Source organism: Excalfactoria chinensis, chromosome 2, assembly GCF_039878825.1.
Source record: "Excalfactoria chinensis isolate bCotChi1 chromosome 2, bCotChi1.hap2, whole genome shotgun sequence".
In the NCBI taxonomy this organism is placed as follows: Eukaryota; Metazoa; Chordata; class Aves; order Galliformes; family Phasianidae; genus Excalfactoria; species Excalfactoria chinensis.
Genome location: NC_092826.1, coordinates 134,632,315 through 134,656,941, shown reverse-complemented (window position 1 = coordinate 134,656,941; position 24,627 = coordinate 134,632,315). Strand labels below are relative to the sequence as shown.

General features: G+C 42.2%; 1 protein-coding gene across 5 annotated transcripts in view; it reads left to right on the top strand.

Moving 5' to 3' along the window:
• Positions 1–24,627, top strand: part of DPP6 (dipeptidyl peptidase like 6) — a 447,472-nt gene that overhangs the window by 418,646 nt on the left and 4,199 nt on the right. For all 5 annotated transcript variants that reach the window (XM_072328927.1, XM_072328926.1, XM_072328923.1 and 2 more), the window contains exons 17-23: positions 12,681–12,728; positions 15,609–15,707; positions 17,971–18,040; positions 19,823–20,017; positions 20,797–20,851; positions 21,694–21,799; positions 22,376–22,434. In XM_072328927.1, the coding sequence (XP_072185028.1) occupies positions 12,681–12,728; positions 15,609–15,707; positions 17,971–18,040; positions 19,823–20,017; positions 20,797–20,851; positions 21,694–21,799; positions 22,376–22,434 (632 nt within the window). The remainder of the gene's footprint in view (positions 1–12,680; positions 12,729–15,608; positions 15,708–17,970; positions 18,041–19,822; positions 20,018–20,796; positions 20,852–21,693; positions 21,800–22,375; positions 22,435–24,627) is intronic.

The following is a 24,627-nucleotide window of genomic DNA, read 5'->3' as shown; positions in this document are numbered from 1 at the left end:
TGCAAGGGGATGTGTTCGTATTTCGTTATATCTCATTTACAAAAGCCATGTAGTGATACCTAAAGGCATTAATGAGCTTTATTAGTATGTACATTAATCCAGGTAAACACAAGATAATGTTTTTCTATAATGAACTGTGGGCCGGATCCTCAGCTGCTGCAAACAGAACCTCCATTATCAGTTTATTAGAGTTAGATCTGTTTACATCTACTGAATGTATTTCATCTGAATGTTAACTATGTGAGGCTAAATTGTCAAACTCTACTCTCAGTGCAATGCCAATACCACATAGTTTGTACTGTGGGGCTACTGTTAATGCCTCCGTTCAGATAACTTTGCAAAATATGCTTATATGAGAAAACAGATCCTGAAAACTTCTGTTTTCAGCAATTTTATAGAAGTACCAATCCATTAAATTTGGTGGAGTCATTACTTCCTTACATAACTGGAAGTGGGAGTTTTGTCAAGTTTTTACTTTCAAGCATTTTACAGGAGTGCTTCTTCTTGGCACATTTCATGCAGGATCAGTTCAGTATCAGGTAGCTGCTGTATATACATCTACAACAAAGTTAACCACTCTTGGTTCCCATTGTAGCTCATGTGGGTGTAGTGGAAACACTACGTCATGGCCTGAAGCAGTGATTGAGCACCTGGTGGGAAGGCAGGGCCAACCCAAGGGAGCTCAGCTGCATGCAATGCACCTGAGTGACCAGAAGGAGTGGAGCCAGGATCCACCCCTTCCTAGACCGCATTGAACGGTTGGCAGTGTAGGCAAGGGTATCTTGCTGGAGATCTCCACCTACTTGAGGCCTTCTAAGGGTAAGTTTCTATGTCCATGGCAGCTGCACCTGGGCTTGTTGTCAATTGCTGCAGCCTGGGAACTTGTTACCCTGCTATCATTGCTGTGCTTTCCATCATATTGCAGCGAGTCTGATGAGGGAAATCATCGCTTTTGTCTGAAAAGCAGACTTATCAAAAACAACTATCCCATATTTTCATTCTGACCAGGAAATCAAATTTTCTCATTTGTCTAAGTGGAGATTTCATGGGTAAATATTTATATGAAGTTTTCCCTGTTTTGAAACCAATTCCTGGGCTGATTAAAAGTCTTAACCTCCTTCATACAACAGTTTCACTCTGTCTTGCTTTAATAACTCACTTTGTGATCTTTAGTTAAAAACTTCAAGGCATTTAGAGATGCAGACACAACTCTGGCTCACATTGAACTCTTTAAAATTGATGGTAAGTTTTGTGAGATTTGATTGATCAACATGTTTATAAAGTATTTTATGATGTTTAAATGAAGGGCACTGGAAAGGGAAAACAGATATTCAAAGTCAAAATAAGCAAAGGCTTATTTTGAAAGAAAGGTCTGGCACTGCTAATGTGATCCCAAGGTCAGAAATTCTACTCACTGTTTCAGTACCTTGGGTGCAGCATATAATTTTCTTATTTTTGCTGTCCAGCAGTGCTACCTGGCACAGACTGAAGTGGGAGAAGTATGCCATAATGAAAGGTAACCTCTCTTCCAGGAAAACAGTGTAATGCTTACTGTCAGTAGGCAACCCTTATTGCAATCACTCAGTCCCAGAAGGCTAGTTACCTTGTTTTTCATCTGATTTTATATGCTCATAATTGAATTACGGTAGCAGGACCAAAGGAAACATGATGCTTTGCAGACTGCTCTTAGATTATCTCCTCTAGACACTGTCAGAAAAGCAATATGTGCTGGAGCAAGGTCACTCCTACTGTCCTTTTCATCATAAAATATGGGTTTGTCCTCTCTCCTGTTATGATCTCGCACAGCCTCTGCCAATGAGACTCTGAGATAAACAGGAGAAAAATCTGGATGGAAGAGTTTTGAAACTTTGTACTTAAATTTTATTGAGGATGGGGTTTTCTCATCTGGAATATGGTGTGAAATTCAATTATGTAGAGAAAAAGGTAAGAATTTGCAAGTTTTGGCTGTGGCAAGCAATGTATTCCTGTTTATTTGATGGGGTTTGGGCATATAAAGTGCAAAGCTGAATGACACTGAGCCAGTAATGCATTGAAGCCCGCTTTTTTGGTGATAACCCCTTCTCCTTTGCAAGAATGAAGCTTTACCAAGAGCTGTAGTCAGCTCTGCATTGTTTTAGTGTTTCCATTTTAAATTGGTGCTCCTCGTCTTCAGTGTCTCCTTCCCTCACTCCCCACCACTATTAAAGCTTCAGTGTTAATGCTGCATTCCTGGGGGAAGAAGAGATGTGCAGCCACTTTTGTTACAGGATGTAACACTCCGTGGAGCAGTTTTGGTTCCAGTGTGTTCACTCTTCTAAACAGTCTGAAGCCATTGAGATTTTAACTTCAACTCACAGAACTAACAATGGTTTTTCTGGATCTTGGAGTTCAAGTCCCTGCTATTGCATGCAGGCAGCTGGATCCTCACTGTAATTAGAGCGTCATGAGGTTCCTGATTAAGGGTTAATGCCTGCTAGCTTTGAAACAAAAGGAATGGTGAGGAAGACCTCTGGCACATGCATACATTACTGCAATTAATGCCATTTAATATGTGATGAAAATGAAAGGGGTGTGTGTTGTTCATGGAATACCTGCTAATTAAAGTTCTCCCTAATCATGCATTTTCAGGAAGGGAATAATCATTTTTAGGTGTGACACAAAGAAAATTAGTAGTTATGCAGAAGGGAGAGGACTATAATAAGGACTTAGGGGAAACTATTGCTTCATGTTCTGGTGATGCACAGGTGCCTTTGCCACTGTGCTGTGTATTATCTTTTTATTGACAAATTAAGGGGAAAAAAAAGAATAGGTAACAGGTATCTAAGAACAGAGAACACTATTTTCTTCCTACAGGTGACATGACCCTTCTGTTTTTCCAGAAATAATATAAGTGTTCTGATTCCAGACACTTCTGCATTGCTGTAGTCTGTCAAGCTCTTTGAAGATTATCTCTGCTGGAACCTGTGTTTGCCTGGTAGTCTCTGCTGCCAGTGTTGTGCAGGTCAGCTGGTGCTGGAGATGTCTCTCTCTTTGAACAAAGGAAGATAGGCTCTCCTAAATAATGTTCTAATATTAACCACCTACATTGAAGGCCTTCTCCAGCAGTATCAGTAGTGTGGCTTAAATGCTGTAGATCAAGGATCATGGGTAGAAGTATTTCTACCTTTCTGAGCAGGCAGATTTGCAACTGTAGACCAAAATGATATGTTGTACCTGAGCTATGTTTGATAACATGCCCAGAAGACCAATGGGAAAGGGATTTATCAGAGGATAGGTTTGCTTTTTCCAGGTACGTCCTTTGAGCTAGCAGCCACAGCACCAGTAGTACTGAAACCACACTTCTTGTCCTACAGTGCTGAAAGACGCCTGTATGCTGTATCATACATAAAATGGGATTTATAACTCATCGGTTCTTCCAGATAACATCCTTGTTCAGTCCTGTACACAAAGAAGACAGAGGACAAAAGAGCAGAATAGGAAGATGTTGCAATTAAAGGATCTCCTTCGAGAGAGTGATTCATACTACTGAAGAAGTAATACGACCAATTTAGCAATAATCTGAGTGAAATTGTCCATACTCTTGTGTGTCTAGCTCGTTGTTTGTCTGTGCAGCTAGGAGTTTTGAAAATGAGTGCTGCAAGTATGTTACAGAGGCAATGTGTAGCTGTCAGATTCTCAGCTCCTTCAACTGTTTCCTGAGAATTGAATTGTCTTCTTTCCTGCATCTTGGAGGCTAATATAGAAATGCCATCTGCACTTGCTTTTACCAAATGGGGAGCAGAGGTGCAGCAAGAATTTAGTGGTTTGCTTATGGATGCATCTCAAGTCAAGTGTCACAACCCTCATTTCCTTTCTGATGTTGGAAGGCAGCACTCCAAGGAAAAGCACCGTTGGCTACTGGAACAGATGAGAAGTAAGTCTAGCTCCACAGCCATTGTCCATCAGTGGAAGATACGTAATTACTCTCTGCAGGATTTTTGCAATAACATACTCATCAGGGACATATCTGCCCAGTTCCCACAATAAGAGGTTGGCTCATGCCTTCAGGCAGGAGGATAATGAGCCTTTTTCTGCATCTTTCTCAATTCCTTCATTTAATCAGACCTTTTAACCTGTGCTATATGGGCCAGACCCACCATCACTTGAATTCAGTGGAAAAACAGGAGGTGAGGATATTTTATAGTAATTATGGTCAAACAGATGACAAGAGAACCATACATCAGTACAGAAAGTCTACCATTCCACAAGGCAAGTTCATAAAGCAGTGTTTTGTTTACAAAAACAAGCCATGTTGCTAAAGTGTGACCTTGCATGTTACATAGAAATCTGACCTATCGTGCTCTCATCAATAATGTTTATTTAATTACACTTGAATGAAGAGTTAACAAGATTTGGTTGCACGGTTTCACATTTAGTTCATAGCACTATGCAGTTTCATCTCAACGACAGTTCAGTAACTGGTCTGTAATTACATCACAGGCCTTAATTACCAGGGGCCCAACTCTCCCAGGTGCTGACTGCTCTTAAATCCCACAGCAATGGCTGAGGATGCCACATAGCACGGAGAAACCCCTTCACACAATGCAGGATGGGTCTGCAACAAGAGCAGCCTTCTTTGCCACCTCATCACTCAGTGCCTTTGGAGGCAAGTATAGTATTCAGTAATTTCTTCTTTAGAGAGAAGGAGACAAAGCTCCTATTTGACCTCCCCAGATAACCAACAATAAATGTGCAGAGCGGAAATGCCTCCATTCATTGCCCCTTTAAGCTTAGCCTGCTGCTTGGCAAAATCTGTGAAGTATGTGGGTTGACTGTCAACCAACAATGTCATAAAACTGCTCATCATGGTATTGATAAAGCATCTCTGAAGCACTGTTTGCTGAAATTCAAGTAAAAGCTTTCTAGGTGCCGTTGATCCTGCTAAGGAGGACAGCACTTGGCATTTCAAGTGACCTTTGGCAAGAATTGTAATAACCGATGTCATTGAGGCAGTCTAAAGAGACTTAATTAGATGCTGAAATAACTACTAATGCTGAGACAGGACTTTTATTAACTGAGTCAAGAGCCTATGGATAGAGAAGCACATTCGGTTTAAACAAATACGAAAGGTTGATACTCAGATTTTACTAATGGAGCGTGAACCAGCTGCCAGCACACTTCAGCACAGCCATCTTCTGACAGCCAATTTTAGAAGCAATAACTCCCAGGCTGTGAGGGAGGTGGCTCCCACCTGCATCCCTGACTGATCGTGCCTCTCTGTGCCCCAACTTGTCTTGCTGTGAAATGCAGTGACCCTTTATAAGTGCCTTGTAGTAATTTTTATCAGTAAATCATAGAGGACCATAACACTTTATGTTCTCCAAGTCTGGAAGAGAAAATCAGTGCTACTCCTGAAAGAGGCCTCTCCATCCTCTATCCATGTTTGGGGCTTTTCCCACCTGTGCCACAAGCAGGTGCATTGCAAGCTGGGTCCACAGACTGAAGTGAATGAAAACTTCATATTAATTCAGTTGATATATGTATATTTATTTTTATGCTGGGATCACCTCTAGAAACTGTTACGCTGTTTTGTTAGATGGCTGCACAAGCATTGTGGGTGGGAAATGCTGGAATAGCCTTACCTGCATGTCATGGAGTGGCTGATTTTCTGGATTGGTTGAGATGTGGTTGGCTTGCTCTGGAGTGTTTGGTTAGGGGTGGAGAGCCCATGGTAGATGTGCTGTTAGGAGGAGCAGAATATAGTTATGCTTTTCTGGGTATGACCCAAGTGTGGGTTTCCCACCCAACGATCATTCAGTGAGCACATTGGCCATGCCTGTGAGGCAATCCAAGCTGCTACTCACATAGTATGTCACTGGGTGACTGTTATCTGCTGTGACCAGAGTGGTTTCTCATGCAGCGATGATTACAGTGATGCTTGACTTTTTGTATACCCAGTAGCAGGAGGTTGTAATTAGTGCTTCAAGGCAAAATGTGACCTCTTGGAACTTTTCCTGAGGGTTATGAAGCCTAAATTAGTTTCTGCTGTTTGAAAGCATGCACTGACTTAATCTGCGGGCCCTATTTATATTATAATTACTATATAATTCTCATTTGCATTCACTTGACTCCCTTTCTCACTTAGCTGCTAAGGTTGGCTCTGGTGTCTCAGTGCCTTTGTGTGTGGGGCAGGGGTCAGGAGTCCCAGGGGTGAGACACAGCAGGGGATTCTCTCCCTCTCTTGCATGCTTGAACGGTATTAACACAGTAGGCTGGCATGAAAATTCCCTTCTACACATACAGGAGCAAGAGGTTTTAGTGTGGGAAAAGAGAGGGTACTATTAACAGTTTAGAATTTAAAGAACTTCTTTTCTGCTGGCTCTTAACAACCTAGATATTAGTTTGAGGTTAATTTAAATGGTATCTTTTCTGGATCATCTTACATCTTCCTCTTAGTAGACCATTCATTTATGAGTTGAATCATAGAATGGTTTGTGTTGGAAAGGACCTTTAAGATCATCTAGTTCCAACCCTGCTGCTATAGGCTGGAAATATGATATAATATTGCATTGCTAAACATCTTTGAAGCTGTGTACTCACTGACAGGGAGCAAGTGAAAAGAAATATGTATGAACAAAAAATGAACAGGCAATATCTGTAATATCCATTGCATGGGGGAAAAAAAATGGGGAGTGAAACTCATTTGCCCTTTAAAATGACTTCATTCTGCAAAGCATGACTTCTTCCTTGCTTTTTCGCTTTGATCCTGTTTAGATGTTGACTCCTGCTGGTAAGTGTGAGCTGTCTGATGTTGCCCAGAAGCAGGCGATCAAACACCCGCTTACAGCCAGGGTTTCTGTTGTTTGGTCACTCTGTACAATACCAATTTTATTTGAATTCCACTCATAGGAGATGGATGTCCATGACAAGAGGCTTCCTCTAATGCTGGGAATAGTGGAGCTTCACAAAACAGGCAGTGGCCTCCTGCATGCTGAAACCAGGGAGCACATGCATCATTTCCAGCTATATGAGAGACCCTGGTTGAACTCATTACTCTGTAGTGGATTGTACAGATGTTACCATCCTGCAAGATTTGAAGCTTCCTCTAAGGAAAACTGCTTCTTTCACCTCACTGGCCAGCTGGACCAGCTGTAGGGTTTATTGCTGCTTTTGTCTCCTGTTTGCATCATTCTTAGGGCTTTATTAATGCAGTCAGTACGATCGAGGATATATAAACTTGAGAACTCATGGAAGGAAAACAGCTTAATAACAGGACAATGAGAAGCAATGTTGTTTGTGTTCTTCTAAAGTGTTAAGATGAACTATTAACTATTACTTAACTACCTAGGATGCCATTACATATGCAAGAAAAATAAATACATAAAAAGGATAAATTAAGGTGATCTGAATCACACTGTACAATATTAAAAATATGCAAATAAAATATGAAGTGAGGTTTGTGGATTGTAAGCAGCGCTAAGAATGTATTTTCCCTCATGATGCAGTTGTGAGGAGATACCCTTTTCCCTTGGATATATCACTGTCTCTGTTAGAGCAGCTGGGAGGACAGGCAGGGACGGTGGGGATCTTCCTGCCCTTCTACTGCTCTGTCAGGGATGCGGCTGTGGGAGATGTGGTGAGGACATGGTTCACAGTCTCTCCACTGCACTGCCATTTGTATACTTGTTAATCACAGAACCACAAGATCATAGGTACATTCAGATTAGAAGGCACCTGAGGAGATTCTGGCCCAATCTCCTGCTCAAAGCAGTGTTAGAACAGAAGCCAGAACTGTATGCTCAGGGCATTACCCAGTTTGATCTTGGAAGCCTCCAAGGATATAGAGTGCACAGCCTGAAATATCCAGAGGCTGTCCAAGGTAGTACAGACAGTATTCCTCTTCACATGTTATTTCTCTTCTTCCACAGATGAACTTTTGGGATGGATCAAGCAAAAATTTTTCCAGAGGACAAAGTACCTGGCAGTTTTGCTGTATGTGGACTGGTTAAGATATCCTTTACAGCAGGGAGCAGAGTGCTGATTATTTGTGTTTAGGAAGGATGAACTGAAAGTGAAATGCTCTTACAGTAAAGGATAAGAGGAAAGGAGAATTTGTACTACGAAAGGGAGCTAAAATAATCTAGTTTATCCAATGGAATGAGAATACTAGGGAGACATGACTGTTATGACTGTAGAGGGAATACTTGTGATAAGTAGAAAACAGCTTTTGGGCACAAAACCACAGAGGTGTTAACTGGAGTGACAGTCAACAGAGCCTGAGTTAAAGGGTAGCTTCTCTCTTGGAAGACTGAAGTACCAGCAGCAATTACATCAAGGGAAATATAGCTATATTTTGAGGGCATTTATCAGTATTTTTATAACATGCTATTGCCCAAAGAAGCAATGGAGAGCTTTCTCATTCCTATATCTTTCTGTGTCCCAGCAGTCACAAGAGGGACAGTGTAATGGAGCAGGTTGGATGGGTTGGTGTCTATCCCACATCCTGTCTGTAGGCATCTCAAAAGTCCAAGGAACTGACCCTGGTCCTGACCACATTTGCATTCTCAAGAAACCTTTTCAAAAACTCATCAGAGCTATTTTGTGCAGTATAATTAACCTCTTGCTCACTTGCCCTTTAGACACAGCTAACTGAAACTACCTCAGCAGAACCAGCCTTATTTCTGCTGTACGCAAAGCACGCATGAAATCTGTCACTGGAAGCGGTACCTTCCATGAAGTTTGTGCCATTCTGCATGTTTCCTGACAATAAGACTGTATTGATTATTTTACAAGACGCGTTACATTTGAGGAAGTAAAGATTAGATTAAAAGATGAAATGCCTTGAGGAGGATGAATAGCAGCACAAATCTGTTTGATGTTTGTGTCAATAAGGTTGCCAAAGCAAACAGCACGAACATCTGTCTGTAGCATAAGCTGGAAAATATTGTAGATGGGAAAATATTTTAATTATAAGCAGTGGCTCAATGAATTCCCCATGTCTTTATTTATTAGGATGATATTATCACCCCAACATATGAACTTATGCAGCACACATAAATAATTCATGGATTAGCAAATAAAGAGATCTGGAATCTGTACACAGAGATGGCTGTTGCCAATTATCTCACTCGTGCAGAGCCAGACCCTCTCAGCTCCCATTGCTTGCAGCTGCTCTTTTAAATCATTCATCAGTGCTTAAGAGATACACTGGTGGTGCTGGCAGAGAGCATTTGAATTTTCATTGTTTACACACTGTGAATTTAGCTTCTGGTCTGAAATTATCTTCCACATTGAAGCCTTTGAGAATATGAATGAGGAGAATAAGACAATTCATCTTTTTTTCCCTCTTTCTAAACACTTATAATAATTTTGTTGTTCTTTTTTATTATTTTTTTTTCAATTTTACATAATGTTCTTTTTATAATTACTACTTTGTTTTGATGATGTAGCTATATAGGCCATGAAAATATCAGAAATACTTTGGAATATTCTCTTAAAAGTATTGCAGAACAAACGTCAGGTGAATATTTTGTTCAAAGTTGTAAGATTTTCAGTTTCTGCAAGTCTGTACCTGGCTACCTAAATATCTACAGAGCTGCTTCTTTCTGATAGTGTTCAAGCAGAACTCTCTTGAAAATAATAGTGAGAACTACTTAAAAATAGATGACGAGCCACAGGCAATGCTTTTTCTTGCCAAATTACTGAGGCACAGACTTTCTGTGCACTTTCAGAAAGCAGTAGTACCTCCTTGATAATATATTTGCCCTTGTCATTACAGTGATATGGCTTAATTTACTTCAAGCATAGATAATGATAGTAACATTTCTTTCTAGCATAGATAATGATAATAAGAAGTTTAAAGTCAAGACAGCAAAATTTTTAGTTGAAAATATTGTAAATTCCTGTAACTAGAGCCTTGTGCAGCATTATTAGGCAGCAGGATGTGCCAGGTTCAGGGTCCCATCCAGATCTGGAAGGGCTGAGCAGTGAGGAGTGGTGGGGCAAGGGTGGCCTTGTGCCACTTCTGTCAGCTCTCTGCGAGCAAATTAGGTTTCACTCGCACAGCTGCAAATGACAGTGGCTGGCATTTAGCAGATGGCATGTGTAATGGGCCTGTCATGCCATTATAGCTTTTAAACATGAAGTATGGAAGGCAGTAAGGAGTATACACTTTCTAATGTCAGGAGTTTGGTTCTTTTGCTGTTGGGTGTTATGCACTCAGTGTGCACGTGTTGTAAGACTTTTGGTGTACACAGTGCAGCATGTAACTGGGATGTTGTACTTGAAAAACTGGCATTAAAATGGGTAGTTTACACCAGTCCCTAAAGAGAAAAACAAAAGGGAGGGGGGTGATTTCTTAATGACTTTCAAAGCATTCACAAGCAAAATGTATTGATTAACTGGAATGTCATTGGCAATATTTCGTACTGAGGCTGATCTTTCACACAGTCCTGCATTCTGTACATTTCTGTCTTTATCACTTTTCCTCATTTGTTGAAAAGGATAAATTGAGAAACTCAGAATTCTACTTTTTCAAGGATATCGATGCATAGTTTAAGATGTTTTCTTTGATATTGACTCAAACTGAGTGTCTTCGTAGGAGACTTCACTTTAAAATATCTATTTGGGGAGATGATAGTGAGGTAGTGAAAGATAACTTAACACAATATGTAATACATGGCTTTGGTAAACTGCATATTGGCTTTTTTCTTTATTAGTTTCTGATTGTTTTCCCAGTGCTAACACGGGAAAAGAAAAAAATATATTAGAAAATAAAATGATGATATGTGTTGCGTTTCTCTCTGTATCCCTTTCTTGTTTTTAGGCATTTTTCTGTTAAATAAAGGACTGTTCTACCTCTGATTGAAATAATTTGGGAGGAATTTGTTTATTTTCATTGATGATTTTATCATGCCCACGATGAATTGTTTGTTAGGTTGGTTGCATTTCCAACAGGCTGGGTTCTGAGAATACAGTAAAAAAGCAGGGATGATTTATATGTAAATTATGTAAATACGGTTATCATGTCAATGTGTATCAGTAGTAGAAAGGTAAGTTCAGCTAAATCTCAGTAGTAAAGCACTATTTTTCTCTGTGATTTATACTGACTTGGCTTCATTTTGAGAAGATCATGCAGATATAAAAGAATCTGACTGCTAGAGAAGACGTTTCTCAGTGGCTAGGAAACCAATGTCAGATCTGCTGCATCAGTCAGCTTAACAGTAAATAAAATTTGATATGTCTCTTTTCTGTATAGATAAAGTCTACATTAAATGCTTCTGAAGCCATATTCCACTCAATGGGATATAGTTATTGGGCAGCACTAGGAAAGCTATTGGCCTTACACCACCCTGATGCCTTTCTTGCTGTCAGCAACTTATACCACTTACCAAACTAGTGTGGGTGGCTCATGTTAACCCACTTTTGTTGCCACTTACAGAGAACTGGGGACGCATTCTCAGACTGTTGGCAAGAAGTACCCAGATGACTGGTGCACATGAATAGCAATCATGGTTTGTAGGCTGAAGGACTCAAGGCATCTTAAAGAGCTCTGAATCCCAAAGAGTATCGATTTTATCAATCTCAGAGAGGCTTAATTTTGAACACTCTTAATTTTGAAGTGTAAAGGGGCCTTTCTCTTTTGATTAAAAAAAGTCCAGCACAACTGCAGGGCTCCCCAGAACATCAAAGTGTCAAAGTCCCAAGAAAGTAGGAACCAGCATTTCTAACATTTCCTCCAAGAGCCTTCTTATAGCCAGCTTTAATTTCTGCTGTCCATACACAGACAGGGCTGAACAGCTCAGCTTTTCTGCATCTCAATGGGAAAGGAAAGGAAAAAGAGATAAGGCCTAACTTTGGGGTCTTTGAGGGTCTTCTTTCTTCCAGAGCGGTACTGTCAGTCCCATTAGAAAAGCTGAAAGCAAGTGTGGCATAAGCAAAGAGTGGCTGTGCTGGGTCAGACCAAAGTTCCATGGACACATGATACTTGAAAAGAAAAAGGAGGGTAAGAAGCTGGGCAGCTACTGAATGAACCCAATCCCAGTGACCATCTCATTTTCCTATCAGTCAGCTCCTTGGTGACTTTCAGAGCTAGAAGCTGAACCCAGAGCACTGTGCTACAGCATCCTACAGCATCCTAAAATCTGTCACATCCTATGGCAATGAGTTCTTTTCTTCACTCATGTACATTACCTAGAAATTATAATCCGCGATTTTATACCCAAATGCTGCATTTTCAGACAGCGTATGTGGGTTGTTTTTGTTTTTTTTTTTCCAGTGTAGATGTAAATCTGGTGTTTAATTCTTAAAAAAAAAAAAATGTTTACAAAACAGCAACAGTTATCCATGGCATATAAAACATAAATGCTTTGTGCCGTGATGTTTGTGTCTCATTAGAATAATTTTAAAAGCAAGTGATTTAATTGTGTTTGTGCTAATTATAATGTTTACAAATTAGGGAAAGATGCATTTAGTCGTCCATTGGGAAAAAGCTTTGAAACCTCCCGTGTCCTCAAGCCTACAGCACTGTCATTTATTCATAGATTCTTTCTAATACCTGGATGATTTGCTTTTTAGATTACTCTTGCATGGAAAGCAATCCTCAGGAGGCTGCAGCTCCATGGAATTCAAAAGCAGGTTCACGCTGGTATGTGCGTGCATCGGTAGCTATTTAACCGCCTTGTTTCCTTCTTCTTTTCAAGGTCCCCGGGTTCCGATGGTGACTGTTCACAGAACAACCGATGCACAGAGTAAGACTGGATTTATGCCTTGCATTTCTGCAGTGAAATGTAGGCAGGCAGGACGGTGGGGTCTAGCTGCTCTTTGGTAAATTCAAGAAAGGAGGGAGTGAGGGCACTGCCTAAAGGCAAATCTTCTCAGGGAGCCAGACCCTGAGTTCCAGCTGTGGGCTCTCCCATGTCCCAGACTACAGTTAAAATTCTCCATTTGGGTTTCCATGGATATAGATGCGTCTCTGAAATCCTTCTGTACACAGTGCTGGTTTAAGAATATTGCTCTTGGGGTTATGAGGATGGAGATTTGCAAATGTCGCATTTGTTATCGGCTTTCTCAAAAAATGCACAGTTCAGGTTTCTCATAGAACGACCTGTGTTGTAAAGGACTACGATGCTCACCTGGTTTCAACCTCCTACAAAACTTAACAGCATTCTGGAAAAGTCAGGTTAAAGCAATATGCTGCTCCACTGCTCTGTAGAGAAGCAACATCTCTACTGCTCAAACCACACACTGCATCCTGCCCTGGTCTATCTGCTGCCATGTTGCTTACATGGTAACCAGCACTGGTAGTTCGTTTCTTTATACCTGTTTCCTCTCTGGTCTGAAATTTCCAGGTAAAAGCCTGGAGTGCCTTTATACCCAGATTCACCCAGGCACAGCCAAGTGCAGAGGGATTATTATTTTAACAGGTTTTATCCCTCAAGAAACTGCTTCTGCTATAAATAGTGAAAGTTGGCATGCGTAGTTGTCCTGGTCAACAAAGATACAAGAACTGCTTGTTTTTTTTTAAGTCACAGCAGACAGCAAATAGCAGCCAGAAAACGTTTTAATCTCTCTGCACCAGTAGCTGCTCATATCTCAGTCTTTGCACAGGGTAGTAGCAGTGGGAGTTTAGAGCTCTGTCTTGCAGCTATGCAAGCTCCTTGCTGATGTCTGACACGTTACCTGGCCTTGTGAGCCATTTAGAAGTCATTCGTTTGTCCACCGTTAATTTTTTCTTCCTCTTTCTCTGTTAGAGGATGCAAGTGATTGCTTTTAAGATAGAGGGACATTCCAAAACAAGCTTTTCATCTTCCTGCTCTCCATCCATTTTGGACTTTCTGTTTTTTTTCCCCTTAAATACAACGCTTTCATTTTACAGTAGACATGGAGATGGTTGACTCTAACAGCACATACAGGACAGTGTTCTCCTGAACTGCACTGCAGGCTCCTGTATATTTTTACAAATTACATTTAGGAGATTAAAATGATGGATGTTACGTAAAATGAACAACAACAAAGAAAATGAAAGTCTTGAAAAAGGAACACAAGACATACTAAAATCAGTTTGATTTTGATGGGTACATATGAGTAGTGCATATTACATAGAAAGCTTGATCTAGTTGTGAACTGAACACGGCACCTGCTGAAATTTGTGATTTTCTGCATATAATTAGCATTTCCCCTGCTTCCCTTTTTCCCTCATTCTTCTCCTTCTGAAAAAAAGGGCAACTGACAGTTCCACGTTACTGAATTTGCTCATTTAATATGAGCGCATTACCCTATAGAGGGAGTTTGCCTCTGTATTCTGCAATAATCTGATAATCGTGAGTCGCTCAGAATATTACAGCGTGCTTACATTTAATTAAGTGGTGACCATTTGTACTCCATAGACTCCATCTCCCTGTGGTCCTAAAGCAGAAAAGAAAGTCCTTTAGGAGATATGCCAATCTTTTTATTTCCTCCATAGTCTTCTTGGCTTTCTGAGGATGCAATTATATGAACAAATAAAATGGCTTGACTAAATTCCCCTACGTGACAGGCCCCTTTCTGCTGATAAAGCTACTTGTGTGTGCCATAATTAAATGAGAATCTTAATATTTAACTAAACGTAATAGGCTGTTGCTTTGGCAGTTTCGTAGGGAATGCGATTTCAATAGGGACGAGACAGGCTTTTCAGAAGCAGGGTAAATAGTCTTGGAACCAATTGGGTCTTGCTGAAAGATGTGGGAGGGTCATGTGTTTGTGGTATGCCTGCCTTTTCAACAGAGGTGGGCAATGACAGCATGATTATCAGCTAAATATTACTGGAGGAGTTAGGGTTACACATCTATTTATTGGTGTGTCTCTAAAGGGAAGGTACAGTCAGCTGAACTCATATTTTGGTGCAAAGCCCTCTCTTGGTCCACAATGCAGAAGTGATGCTCTGAGTCCCCCTGGTACAAACCCAGCCTGACCCCATGGGGCCAAGCACTGCAGCATTTTCCCAGGACTGAAATCCAAAGCCAGGATCTCTCCATCTTTGAATCCCTCCCCATGGGGCTCAGGATCCTCATTGTCACACGTGGAAACATTCCCTTAGGATGGGCCCTTTCCTTACCAACTAAGGACTTGTTCTTTGTGTTGCTAAAGATGATCACTTTTTCTAAGTGGTCCTCAGGTGTGAGCTATAAAGGTTAATTCCTTTATGAGACTTAAAGGAAGAAATCCTCTATCCCCATCCCAGACAGTTCTTGGATAAGAGAAACAAGAAAAATAAACAATTGCTGAAGCATACCTTGCAAACTGGTAGTGCTCCCAAACCTGATGTTGCATGTTTGTGTGATCTCTCTCCCCATGGTTTTCATTTCAGTTGACTTTCTCATGAGTAGCACCACAGCCTTGTCCTGAAGGTTCCTAAGTTCTCCTCCCTTTCCCTGTTTGTTATATATGGCCACAGACTTGAGGGCCTCTTCATTTGACCCCTAGGTTTGCATGCAGACATCTATCTGGAGCTCATAGCCACATCTCAACACAGACAGTCACATTCCCATAAGGAAACCTGCATTACAGATATCAAGCTGGCTATAAAATGTTAACGTGCATTTTCACCAACAAAACTGGAAGTTTTTGTGATCTTATCCTTCTTCTTTCAGAAATGTTTGATCTGGAGGTAAATGAAAACGTGCAGCTGGCTGTAAATGACAGGCAAATGCCTAAAGTAGAATACATGGAAATCAAGATCGACGATTACAGTAAGTAGCACTTTTCCTGTATCTTATTTTTCTTTTTAACTACTATTGCTGTGGAATGATACAGTCATCTTGCCCAGACTGGCAGGAGTAGAAATGACTTTGGCTCTCAATTTACTCTCACAGTTAGCAAAGCACTCTCTTAGATGTGCTTCATGAGGAAGTTATTACTGAGAGAGGATTAGATGAGAATGCAGCTAAAGAAAAGCAAAATGATAGGATTGGGTGGTGTTGAAATTTTTCTTTGCAGAGGAAAATCCACTCTGAGAATTGACACAGTGTGGTGCTCCCACTGTTCATGGCATTTGCCATTGCTCAAGTGGCTTATTATCTAAGATGGGTATGAAGTGGGATAGTGTATGTGCTTGCTGGCAACAGCTGGGATTGCCTTTTACTGCACAATATTGAACCACAGCGAATCAACCTGGTTGCCCCTCGGAGTCATTCAGGAGTCTTTGAGAAAGCCATATCATTTGATAGGGATGGAAAAACAAAACAAAACAAAACAAAAAAGACCCAGCTTTTCAACAAAAGCCAAGAGATTTCATCTGGAGTAATGAAAAAACAGTTTATATCAGTGCCCGGCACACTGCTTGCACCATTTGTGTAATTGCTCCCCGTGTATCTGTATGCCAAAGGGGACAAAAAGAAAGAAAACCTAGTGGCAAATAGGTAAAGTGTAGTCATTTTCTGCCTGCCTCTATAGCAGCACCTGGAACAGCCTAATAAGCATTTGCTCTTGTTGTAAGCAGATAGAATACATGGAAAATCTCAGCGTTGTGAAGTTGCTCACCAGAGCCCTAATTTGTGTGTATGGCAGTAACTCTAAAAACAAGCACAGAACCTGGATTTAAATGGCTCATTTGGATTTTGACATTTCCCGTGCCAAAAAGCAGCACACCTCTCAGACAGGGCATAAAAAATGAAGGCGGGGAGGTGTGACTGATGGCAGGTTACTAATTTCAGCCATTGCCAGGTGTTAAAAGAAAGGTGTGAAGCAAAGGCTGAAAGGCATTTGAAAAGGATAATAATGGCTCCCAAATGTTCTGCTTGCCACGCTGGTATTAGGAGTGCATAAATAACACTTCTAAGCCTCACAGGCAGAAGACTGTCAAAAAGATGATACCCGTCCCCTCCATCAGCCGACTCATAGTGGTATCGACAGCTGATGGTGAATAACTCAGATTGATGCTGTGTCTTACCTGCAGGTATCACTGACACTGGATTCTGCTCATTTAAGCAAATGTATGTAATAAATACAAGTGGGCTATTTGCATGTCCTCCCTGTGTCTCCGTGGCCTTGGGCTGAAGGGCCCTGGGAAGACTGCAAGTGGTGCCTATTTGTATTTAAAGTCAAGCGATGGCCTTTTGGGCTGTCCCTGGGCCATTGATCCAATTTGCAGTCCATTAGCATTCAGATGGAATAACTAATTAGGCGGAGTGTCAGACAATGATTGCAAAGCAATCCACTTAAACCGAGCAGCTAATGTGTACATTAATCTATTGAAAATGCTCCTAATACCGATTTAATTGCTGGGCCTTTGCTAATCTGGATTGTAGTTAAGGTTTTTAAATATAAATGTGCGCTCCTTGATGTGGAAGGCATTCATATGGAAGTGTTCAGTTGTCAATAGGAAGCCATCCCAAGTAGGTTAAGGAGCTGTGGTGAGAGTCCCCATACAGTGGGGACCTTGGGCATTTCCCACTTACTTTGGTTTGGAACCAGCCATACCATGCAGCCATCAGCAGGGTTACCTGCTGTTTTAGAGTACCACTTAGGTCCCTTACAAATCAGGATTAAGGCAGATGTTTCTCTACCGGTCTTCACACCACTACAGCGGAAAAGATCCCATTCTCCCCTCAACACATCACACTTACTTAATGGGGTCTGAAATTATCGTCCTCCTCTCCTCTTTCCTCCCTCCTCTGCTGCCCTGAAGTATTGATTTCTGGCTGTGTCACTCATGCAGCTGCCAAAAAAGAAAATTATAGCTATTGCCAGATGTTAATTGAATGCTGTAAAAATGATGCATGACTGAACAGTGCACTCTTTTCTCTCAATTTACATTTCTTGTCACCGCAGCTACTATCACAGGGTCTTTTCATTGACAACAGCTGTGTTCCTAAGGTGTTATTTACCAGCACATCTGATGAAATGCTGTGTTGTTCCTGTTCATAAGTCGCCAAAACACCAGAAATATATACTGTCATCATGTTGGTTTTCCTACACTAAAGACAAACTGTCATTTGCTGTTTTCTTGCCTAGAATTACCAATGCAGATCCTAAAGCCAGCGACGTTTTCAGACATGACGCACTATCCCTTGCTTTTAGTTGTGTAAGTTTGCACTCTTCTTTTGATTCTCTTCACATTATGGCAGTGTGGAAGTTTCAACAGTGGCCAGAGCCTTTCCTTTTTCATATGAGAGTTGGACACAGGTACCTTCTCTCATACGTTTGGGCTAAGGATTTCACTTACTCCCCAGGAGGGTGCCCTAGTAAAATCCTACAGCATGCATTTTTGCAGTTGTTGCAAATATACTCACAATTCAGTTATTTAGGGGTCAAAAACATGGGGAGAAAGAAAAGATGGACACTGACTTTCTATCCTGGCATTAAGGTGCACACTTGGTTCGGTGAAAAATGGGGCCCTGATCCTGTGCCACTGAGCAGAGTGTGCTAAGTGCTTCTTTGAGAAGGGCTGGGAGTGGCTGGTCTGGTCAAGCAGGAGATCCAGCATCAGGGATCTCAGCTCTCCATGGTTTGCAAAAGTATTTCAGCAAACTTCAGGCAAAAGAGAGGCTTGTTTCTATCCTATGGAAACTGTGAAGCTATGTCTGCTGAGATGCCATAGGAAGGGGAGCATCCTGCTTTCCTTCTTAGTGCCTTTTGAAGATCTCCACAATTTTAGCATTTATATTTGGCAGGTAGAATTTCCTCCTGGAGGGCATAGCAGATGGGTATCTCTTTATGCAACATTTAGTAATAATAATATGCAGAACTGTGTTTTTTTCTGCAAATTTGGGAAGAATCCAGAGGAGGGAATTGACTGACCTTGGAGACACCTTCCTGGTCCGCTGCATCCTGCTGTATCACTTGCTCTCTGCCAGGGGATGCCCTGCAGCAGAGAAGCCTCATGTAGGAGTGAAAGAGGTAGCTGAGTGCCTGAACACCACGCTGCACTTCCTTCCATGAAGGACAAAAGCACTGCAATAAGCACACCATTACATCACAGAATTACTGCAGAGAAAATGTACTTCATTAGACAAGTGCTTGAGGAAGATTGGTACTCATCAAGCTAACAGCACTTGATTAGGCTGCCTCCAAAGCTGAATGTGCCTGGGTCTCTCCTGAATAAATGCAAATGACTGAAGTCACATGCAAGTTAAAAACCTGCAATGAGTTGTCTGATGTTCTCAAGAACCCCCCAGAAAGGACAAGAATTGGGTGGGAGTGCCTGCTGCTCTACAGTAATCCCAGCCCAAAATATTGCTTCTCATTGTCATCACCTCTTGTTTTTTCTGGGCTGTCTTGCAGAAGTGGGCTCAGTATTGCTTGAGAGTCTTGAGAGTATTTCTTGTGCAGGGTCTGAGCAGGTTGCGAAGGGAGACTTTCCCACACGTTTCTATGCTCTTAGTTTTACCACTTCTAGAAGTGTTCATACCCTCTGCACTTGCCTCAATGGGAAATGATAGATAGAACTGACAGCTCCATCTGCAGCCACTCAAGAAGCTGATGGGAGAGGGCTGGTCTGCATTGGGTGAAGGGGCAGTGGATGAAACTTGAACACCTGTCAGTGAAGCAAGTGAGAATGAATGGCTGAGGACTTCAACCAGTGCGTTTCAGCAGCATGCCAAGCCAGGCTCCTTGCAGCTAGTCCTCCACTAGAAATACCCTGTCTTTGGGAGTGGTAGAGAAATGGATACAGATTAGAGTGAGAGATGGTAGAGAAATAGATACGGGTGTTAATAAGGAAAATTCCACTGACTTCTGTGTCACATCACGTGCCATTACCACAGCAAGCCCATGGCCCTGAGAAGAGTTTTGGGCTCCCATTTAGTGATGTTGCCTTTGCTTCTTGAAGCACTATACCTTTTCCCATTGCCTGTTTATGTTTCAGGGATGGGACGCCAGGCAACCAGATTGTAACAGAGAGGTTTGAGGTGACGTGGGAGAGCGTGATGGTCAGCTTGCACAACGCCATCGTGCTGAAGTTCGACGGCCGCGGGAGTGGCTTCCAAGGCACTAAACTATTGCACGAGGTTAAGAGGAGGCTGGGCTTTTTGGAAGAGAAGGACCAGCTGGAAGCTGTCCGGTGAATGACACTGTTCTTGAAGAACGTCTTGAAGAACTTAAAACTAAAAGAGGGGAGGTTTCGATTAGATGTTGGGAGGAAATTCTTTACTCAGAGGGTGGGGAGGCAGTGGCACAGGCTGCCCAGAGAGGTTGTGGATGTCCCATCCCTGGAGGTGCTTCACACCAGGTTGGATGGGACTTTGGGAAACCTGATATGATAAGAGTACCCCTTCTCAGGGCAGGGGCTTGGAACTGCGTGGTCTTTAAGATATCTCGACCCCAATCCATTCTATGATTCTATGAACTTAATTAATTACCAATAATTACTCCAAGGCTGGCATTAGTCCCGCTTCCTTCAGCAGTATGTAGGGTAGACCAGGAAGGAAGAACAATGTAATCCCATGGCTGTGATCAAGTGATGGCATGTGAGAGGAGGAGCTCGCGCCAGCCAGCGCAGATGGAGAAGAACAAACTTAAAGAGCTAAATTAGAGCACACTTATCTCTGTCACACGTTCAAAGCCTGTTTATTTTTAGCTCCGTGCAGTCACACAGCTGCAAACAAGCTGGAATTTCAGCTCCTAGATTAATTTTTTTGCTGGATCTGCAGTGAGAGAAAATGTAAAATCCTAAATTTCAACTCCTGTCTTATTGTTAGGTCGACTCGGAGCACAATCACACTAAAAACACCACCAGCGTAGTGTAATAGCAGCAGCTTTACTGTGCCTTTCAGAAGCAGGGCTCTGCTGTGTTGAAGGGAAAAGTGTTTTTAATTCACAGTTTCTCCCCTCATATTGTAGGACAATGCTGAAAGAGCATTACATCGATAAAACGCGAGTCGGTGTGTTTGGGAAGGTAACTTTTTTCTCTTATTCCTCTGCACTGTGTTGGTTGGCTGATGAGGTTAAGCAGCTGAGCTAAATCCTGATTACGTGAATAGTGTTTTGTTGTTATTATTTATTTTGGGGATGGACTTCTTCTTGCTTGGAGATGCTGCTGATGAAAGCTTTCGTTTTATCAATATATTCATCAGTGTGTGTAAATTAAACTTCTGAGTGCAGAAAGTGACAATTAGCTGTTAATTACTTCTTCCCCTTGCAAACTTTCATTGTCCTCGCGTCCCTTAAGGCCTGTGGGTGTGTGGGTGGATCTACCTCGTACTGTACAAGTGTTCAACAACAATGCTGATTTCTGAGCTGACTCACACCCCAGCGTGTGCCCGGCTGGGAAATAGCAATTGCAAAGTACACACAGTTTGAAATGAGCATGGGACTGCGAGTAGAAACTGTTGTGGGAGATACAGGCTTAGAGTGAGTGATGAGAGCTGCACATACAGCAGCATCTCTGTGGGGAACTGTTGACAGACTGACAGCAGACACTGAAATTATGATGTCCCTTTTAAATAAGTGCTGAGCTGGTATTTTGGAGAGGTAGCATATCTGGGCACACCTACAGCCATGCGGTGGGTTAAGAAAAGGAAGGTTATGGGGCACAACCTTTCTGATTCAGGAGAGTGCAGTGGGTGCAGAGCTCATCCTCAGACATGGCCGTGGAGATGTCCCTTGTTCCCTGCTTCTCTAGGACCAGGTGCTGGGGGCTCTATAACCCTGCAAGGTCTCAAGTGCCCTGTTCTGTACACAGAAGCCTCAACATGTCGCTGCATGATTGCTGATGTCCCTGTCCTGTTTGTATTCTAGGACTATGGTGGCTACCTGAGCACTTACATGCTTCCAGCTGGCGAAGAAAACCAGGTGTTTGCATGTGGAGCTGCTCTTTCCCCACTGACAGACTTCAAACTATATGGTAAACACCATCCCAGAGCCCACAGGCCTTCTCTTTAACCACAGATGATGTGTCTACCCTACCCTTACCAAGTGTTCTTCTTTTAATTTCGCAAGATCATGCTAGTTTTACATCATGAGTTTTCTCAGGACTAGCTATAAAAACTATAAACTACTGTTACCATCCAACTTCTATCACCAACTTGTACCGCTGTATTGAACATTATTCCTCCTTGCCTGAACCATCCCTCCATGAGAGCTGAAGTGCAATGCCCATCCTGGGCTGGTGATCCCCCTAGACACAGTGGTCCTTCCTCTCAAGGTCACCATTTCCCTTTGCACTGTCAGTGAAATCAGAAAGCCAGTAAATATATATAAGTAAATAAAGAATAGTTCTTCTGCTAGTGATAGACACAACGATGATGAAAGCCTGTGATATAGTACATATCCTGATTATATTTTCTAAAGCTTTTAGAAATAAATCTATTGAAGCTTCAGTAGAACATGAGCACTTTTTTAGCATCGGCAGTATTTGACTTAGAAGTGCCAGTGTACTCAAATACGACTGAGAAGCTTGTTTCCTTTATTTCTTTTCAAGCTTCAGCATTTTCTGAAAGATACTTGGGCTTGCATGGGATCGACAACAGAGTGTATGAGGTAAGTGCATGGACACTGCATTCCTTTTACCTTGGGTAAATATGGATATTTCAGTTTAACATATTGAAAGAACTGAGGCTTAGAAACTCAGGTGCACCCGTGTAGTCACAAACTCCATCCAGCTTCATCCCAATGGTCTTATCACTTTGATACCCTCTAAGACGTAAATTTGGACCCATTTTCTTGAGGCAGATCACTTTCTGATCCCTGCAGTGGAAGCTTTTTCACGGTTATCTAGATTCTGAGTTCATTGTCTCTCCTCTCAGATTTTGCACGGAAGATCTCTAGTTCATGGCAAATTCTTTTTATTCTTTTAGGACTTTGAAGGCAGTAAGTAGCAGTGAAAGCGAGCAAAAAATATTGAAATAAGAAACTTAATAGAAATTAGAACTTGGAGTTGCCACTTGCTCTTTGTGCATTGAAAAGTCGACCTTATCAGAGAGGAGACTTGGGCCTCTTCAGGGTTCTTCTTGGTTGAGTGACATAGGATAAAGCCCGGAAGGGAAGTGGAGCCAAAAAAGCTGGTTTATGCTCAAAGATCACCTCCTCCAAGCTCAGGAGTGATGATGCATCCAAACAAAAGGAAGTCAGGCAAAAATGCCAGGAGGCATGGATGGATGAACAGGGAGATCCGGGCCAAAAGGGGAAACACAAATCCCATTTTTAAAAAGAGAAAAACAGAAGACGTGGGGAGCTACAAGGCAGCCAGCCTCACCTCTGTGCCCAGCAAGATTATGGAGCAGATCCTACTGGAAACTATTGTAATGCACACAGAAAACAGAGTTGACAGGGAACAGCCAGCATGACTTCACTAAAGGCAAATGGTGCCTGACAAATCTGCTCCCTTCCTGCAGTGTGGTCATAGAATTGGTGGAAAAGGGAAGAGCAGCTGACAAGATCTGCTTGACTTGTACAAAGCATTTGACACCATTTTGCATTACATCCTTGTCTCTGAATTGAAGAGATGCAGATGTGATGGATGGACCACTCAGTGCGTAAGGATGGTTATACTCAAAGGGCTTCAGTCAGTGGCTCTGTGTCTGCATGGAGACCAGTGATTCTCCCCTGTCTTTTGAGACCCAGTGCTGTATTCAGCTCTGGTGCCCATAGTACAAGAAGGACGTGGTTCTGCTCAGGCAGTTCCAGAGAAGGCCACAAGGATGCTCTGAGGGCTGGAGCACCTCCCCAGTGGGGACAGGCTGAGGGGGCTGGGTTTGTTCAGCCTGGAGAAGAAAAGGCTCTCGGGAGACTTCATTACAACTTTCAGTATCTAAAGTGGTGTACAGGAAAGCTGGGGAGGAACTCTCTATAAGGGCATGTATTGATAGGACAAGGGGTAATTGCTTCAAGCTGAAAGAGGGTAGATTGAGATTAGGCATTAGGAAGTCTTCACAGTGAGGGCAGTGAGGCGCTGGCATAGGCTACCCAGAGAAACTGGGTGCCCCATCTCTGAAGGTATTAAGGGCCAGGTTGTACAGGGTTTTGAGCAACCCACTCTAGTGGGAAATGTCCCTGCCCATGACAGGGAGTTGGAACTGCATGGACTTCAAGGTGCTTTTCAACCCAAACCATTCTATGATCCTATGACTTGGCATTATCTACTAGGAACAGCTCTTGAGCTCATTGCAGAGTATTGCACTCCTCCAAGCACAGCTCATAGGTGATACACAGCTCCTACATTCTGCAGCTGGACCACAGATTGCTTAAGGAGTAAGAATTGTTCCTGTCCTGTGAACCATCCATGTTTATGAAAGTCATATCAGCAAAGACCAGGTGTAGACCCCAAAAAGTCTGTATCGTCTCATAGCAAAGTGCAACCAAAGAAGCATCAATCAAGGAGTAACATGAGGGAGAACAGAGTGCAAGGTACACGCATACACTGTCAGGGTACACGCATACACTGTCAGAGAACTTAAGTACCGTTGCTAAGGATGAGAGGATGAGAGAACTCATTAAATTCAAGTATATCAGGATAACCAGAGTCAACTCTTGCAAAGTTTGTAAACACTTGCTAGGTCCATACGGAGTGTAGTATTTGCAGTCACTCCAACTAGTCTGTCCCTTGTGCGTCTGGGAGTTGGCTGGAGGCTAAAGCATTCGCAGCAGTGAATACTTGAGAACCTCCTTTCGTCCATGTAAGCTCATCAGTGCAGTGCCAGCTTTCAAACCACACCAAAGTTACTGCAGCTCACT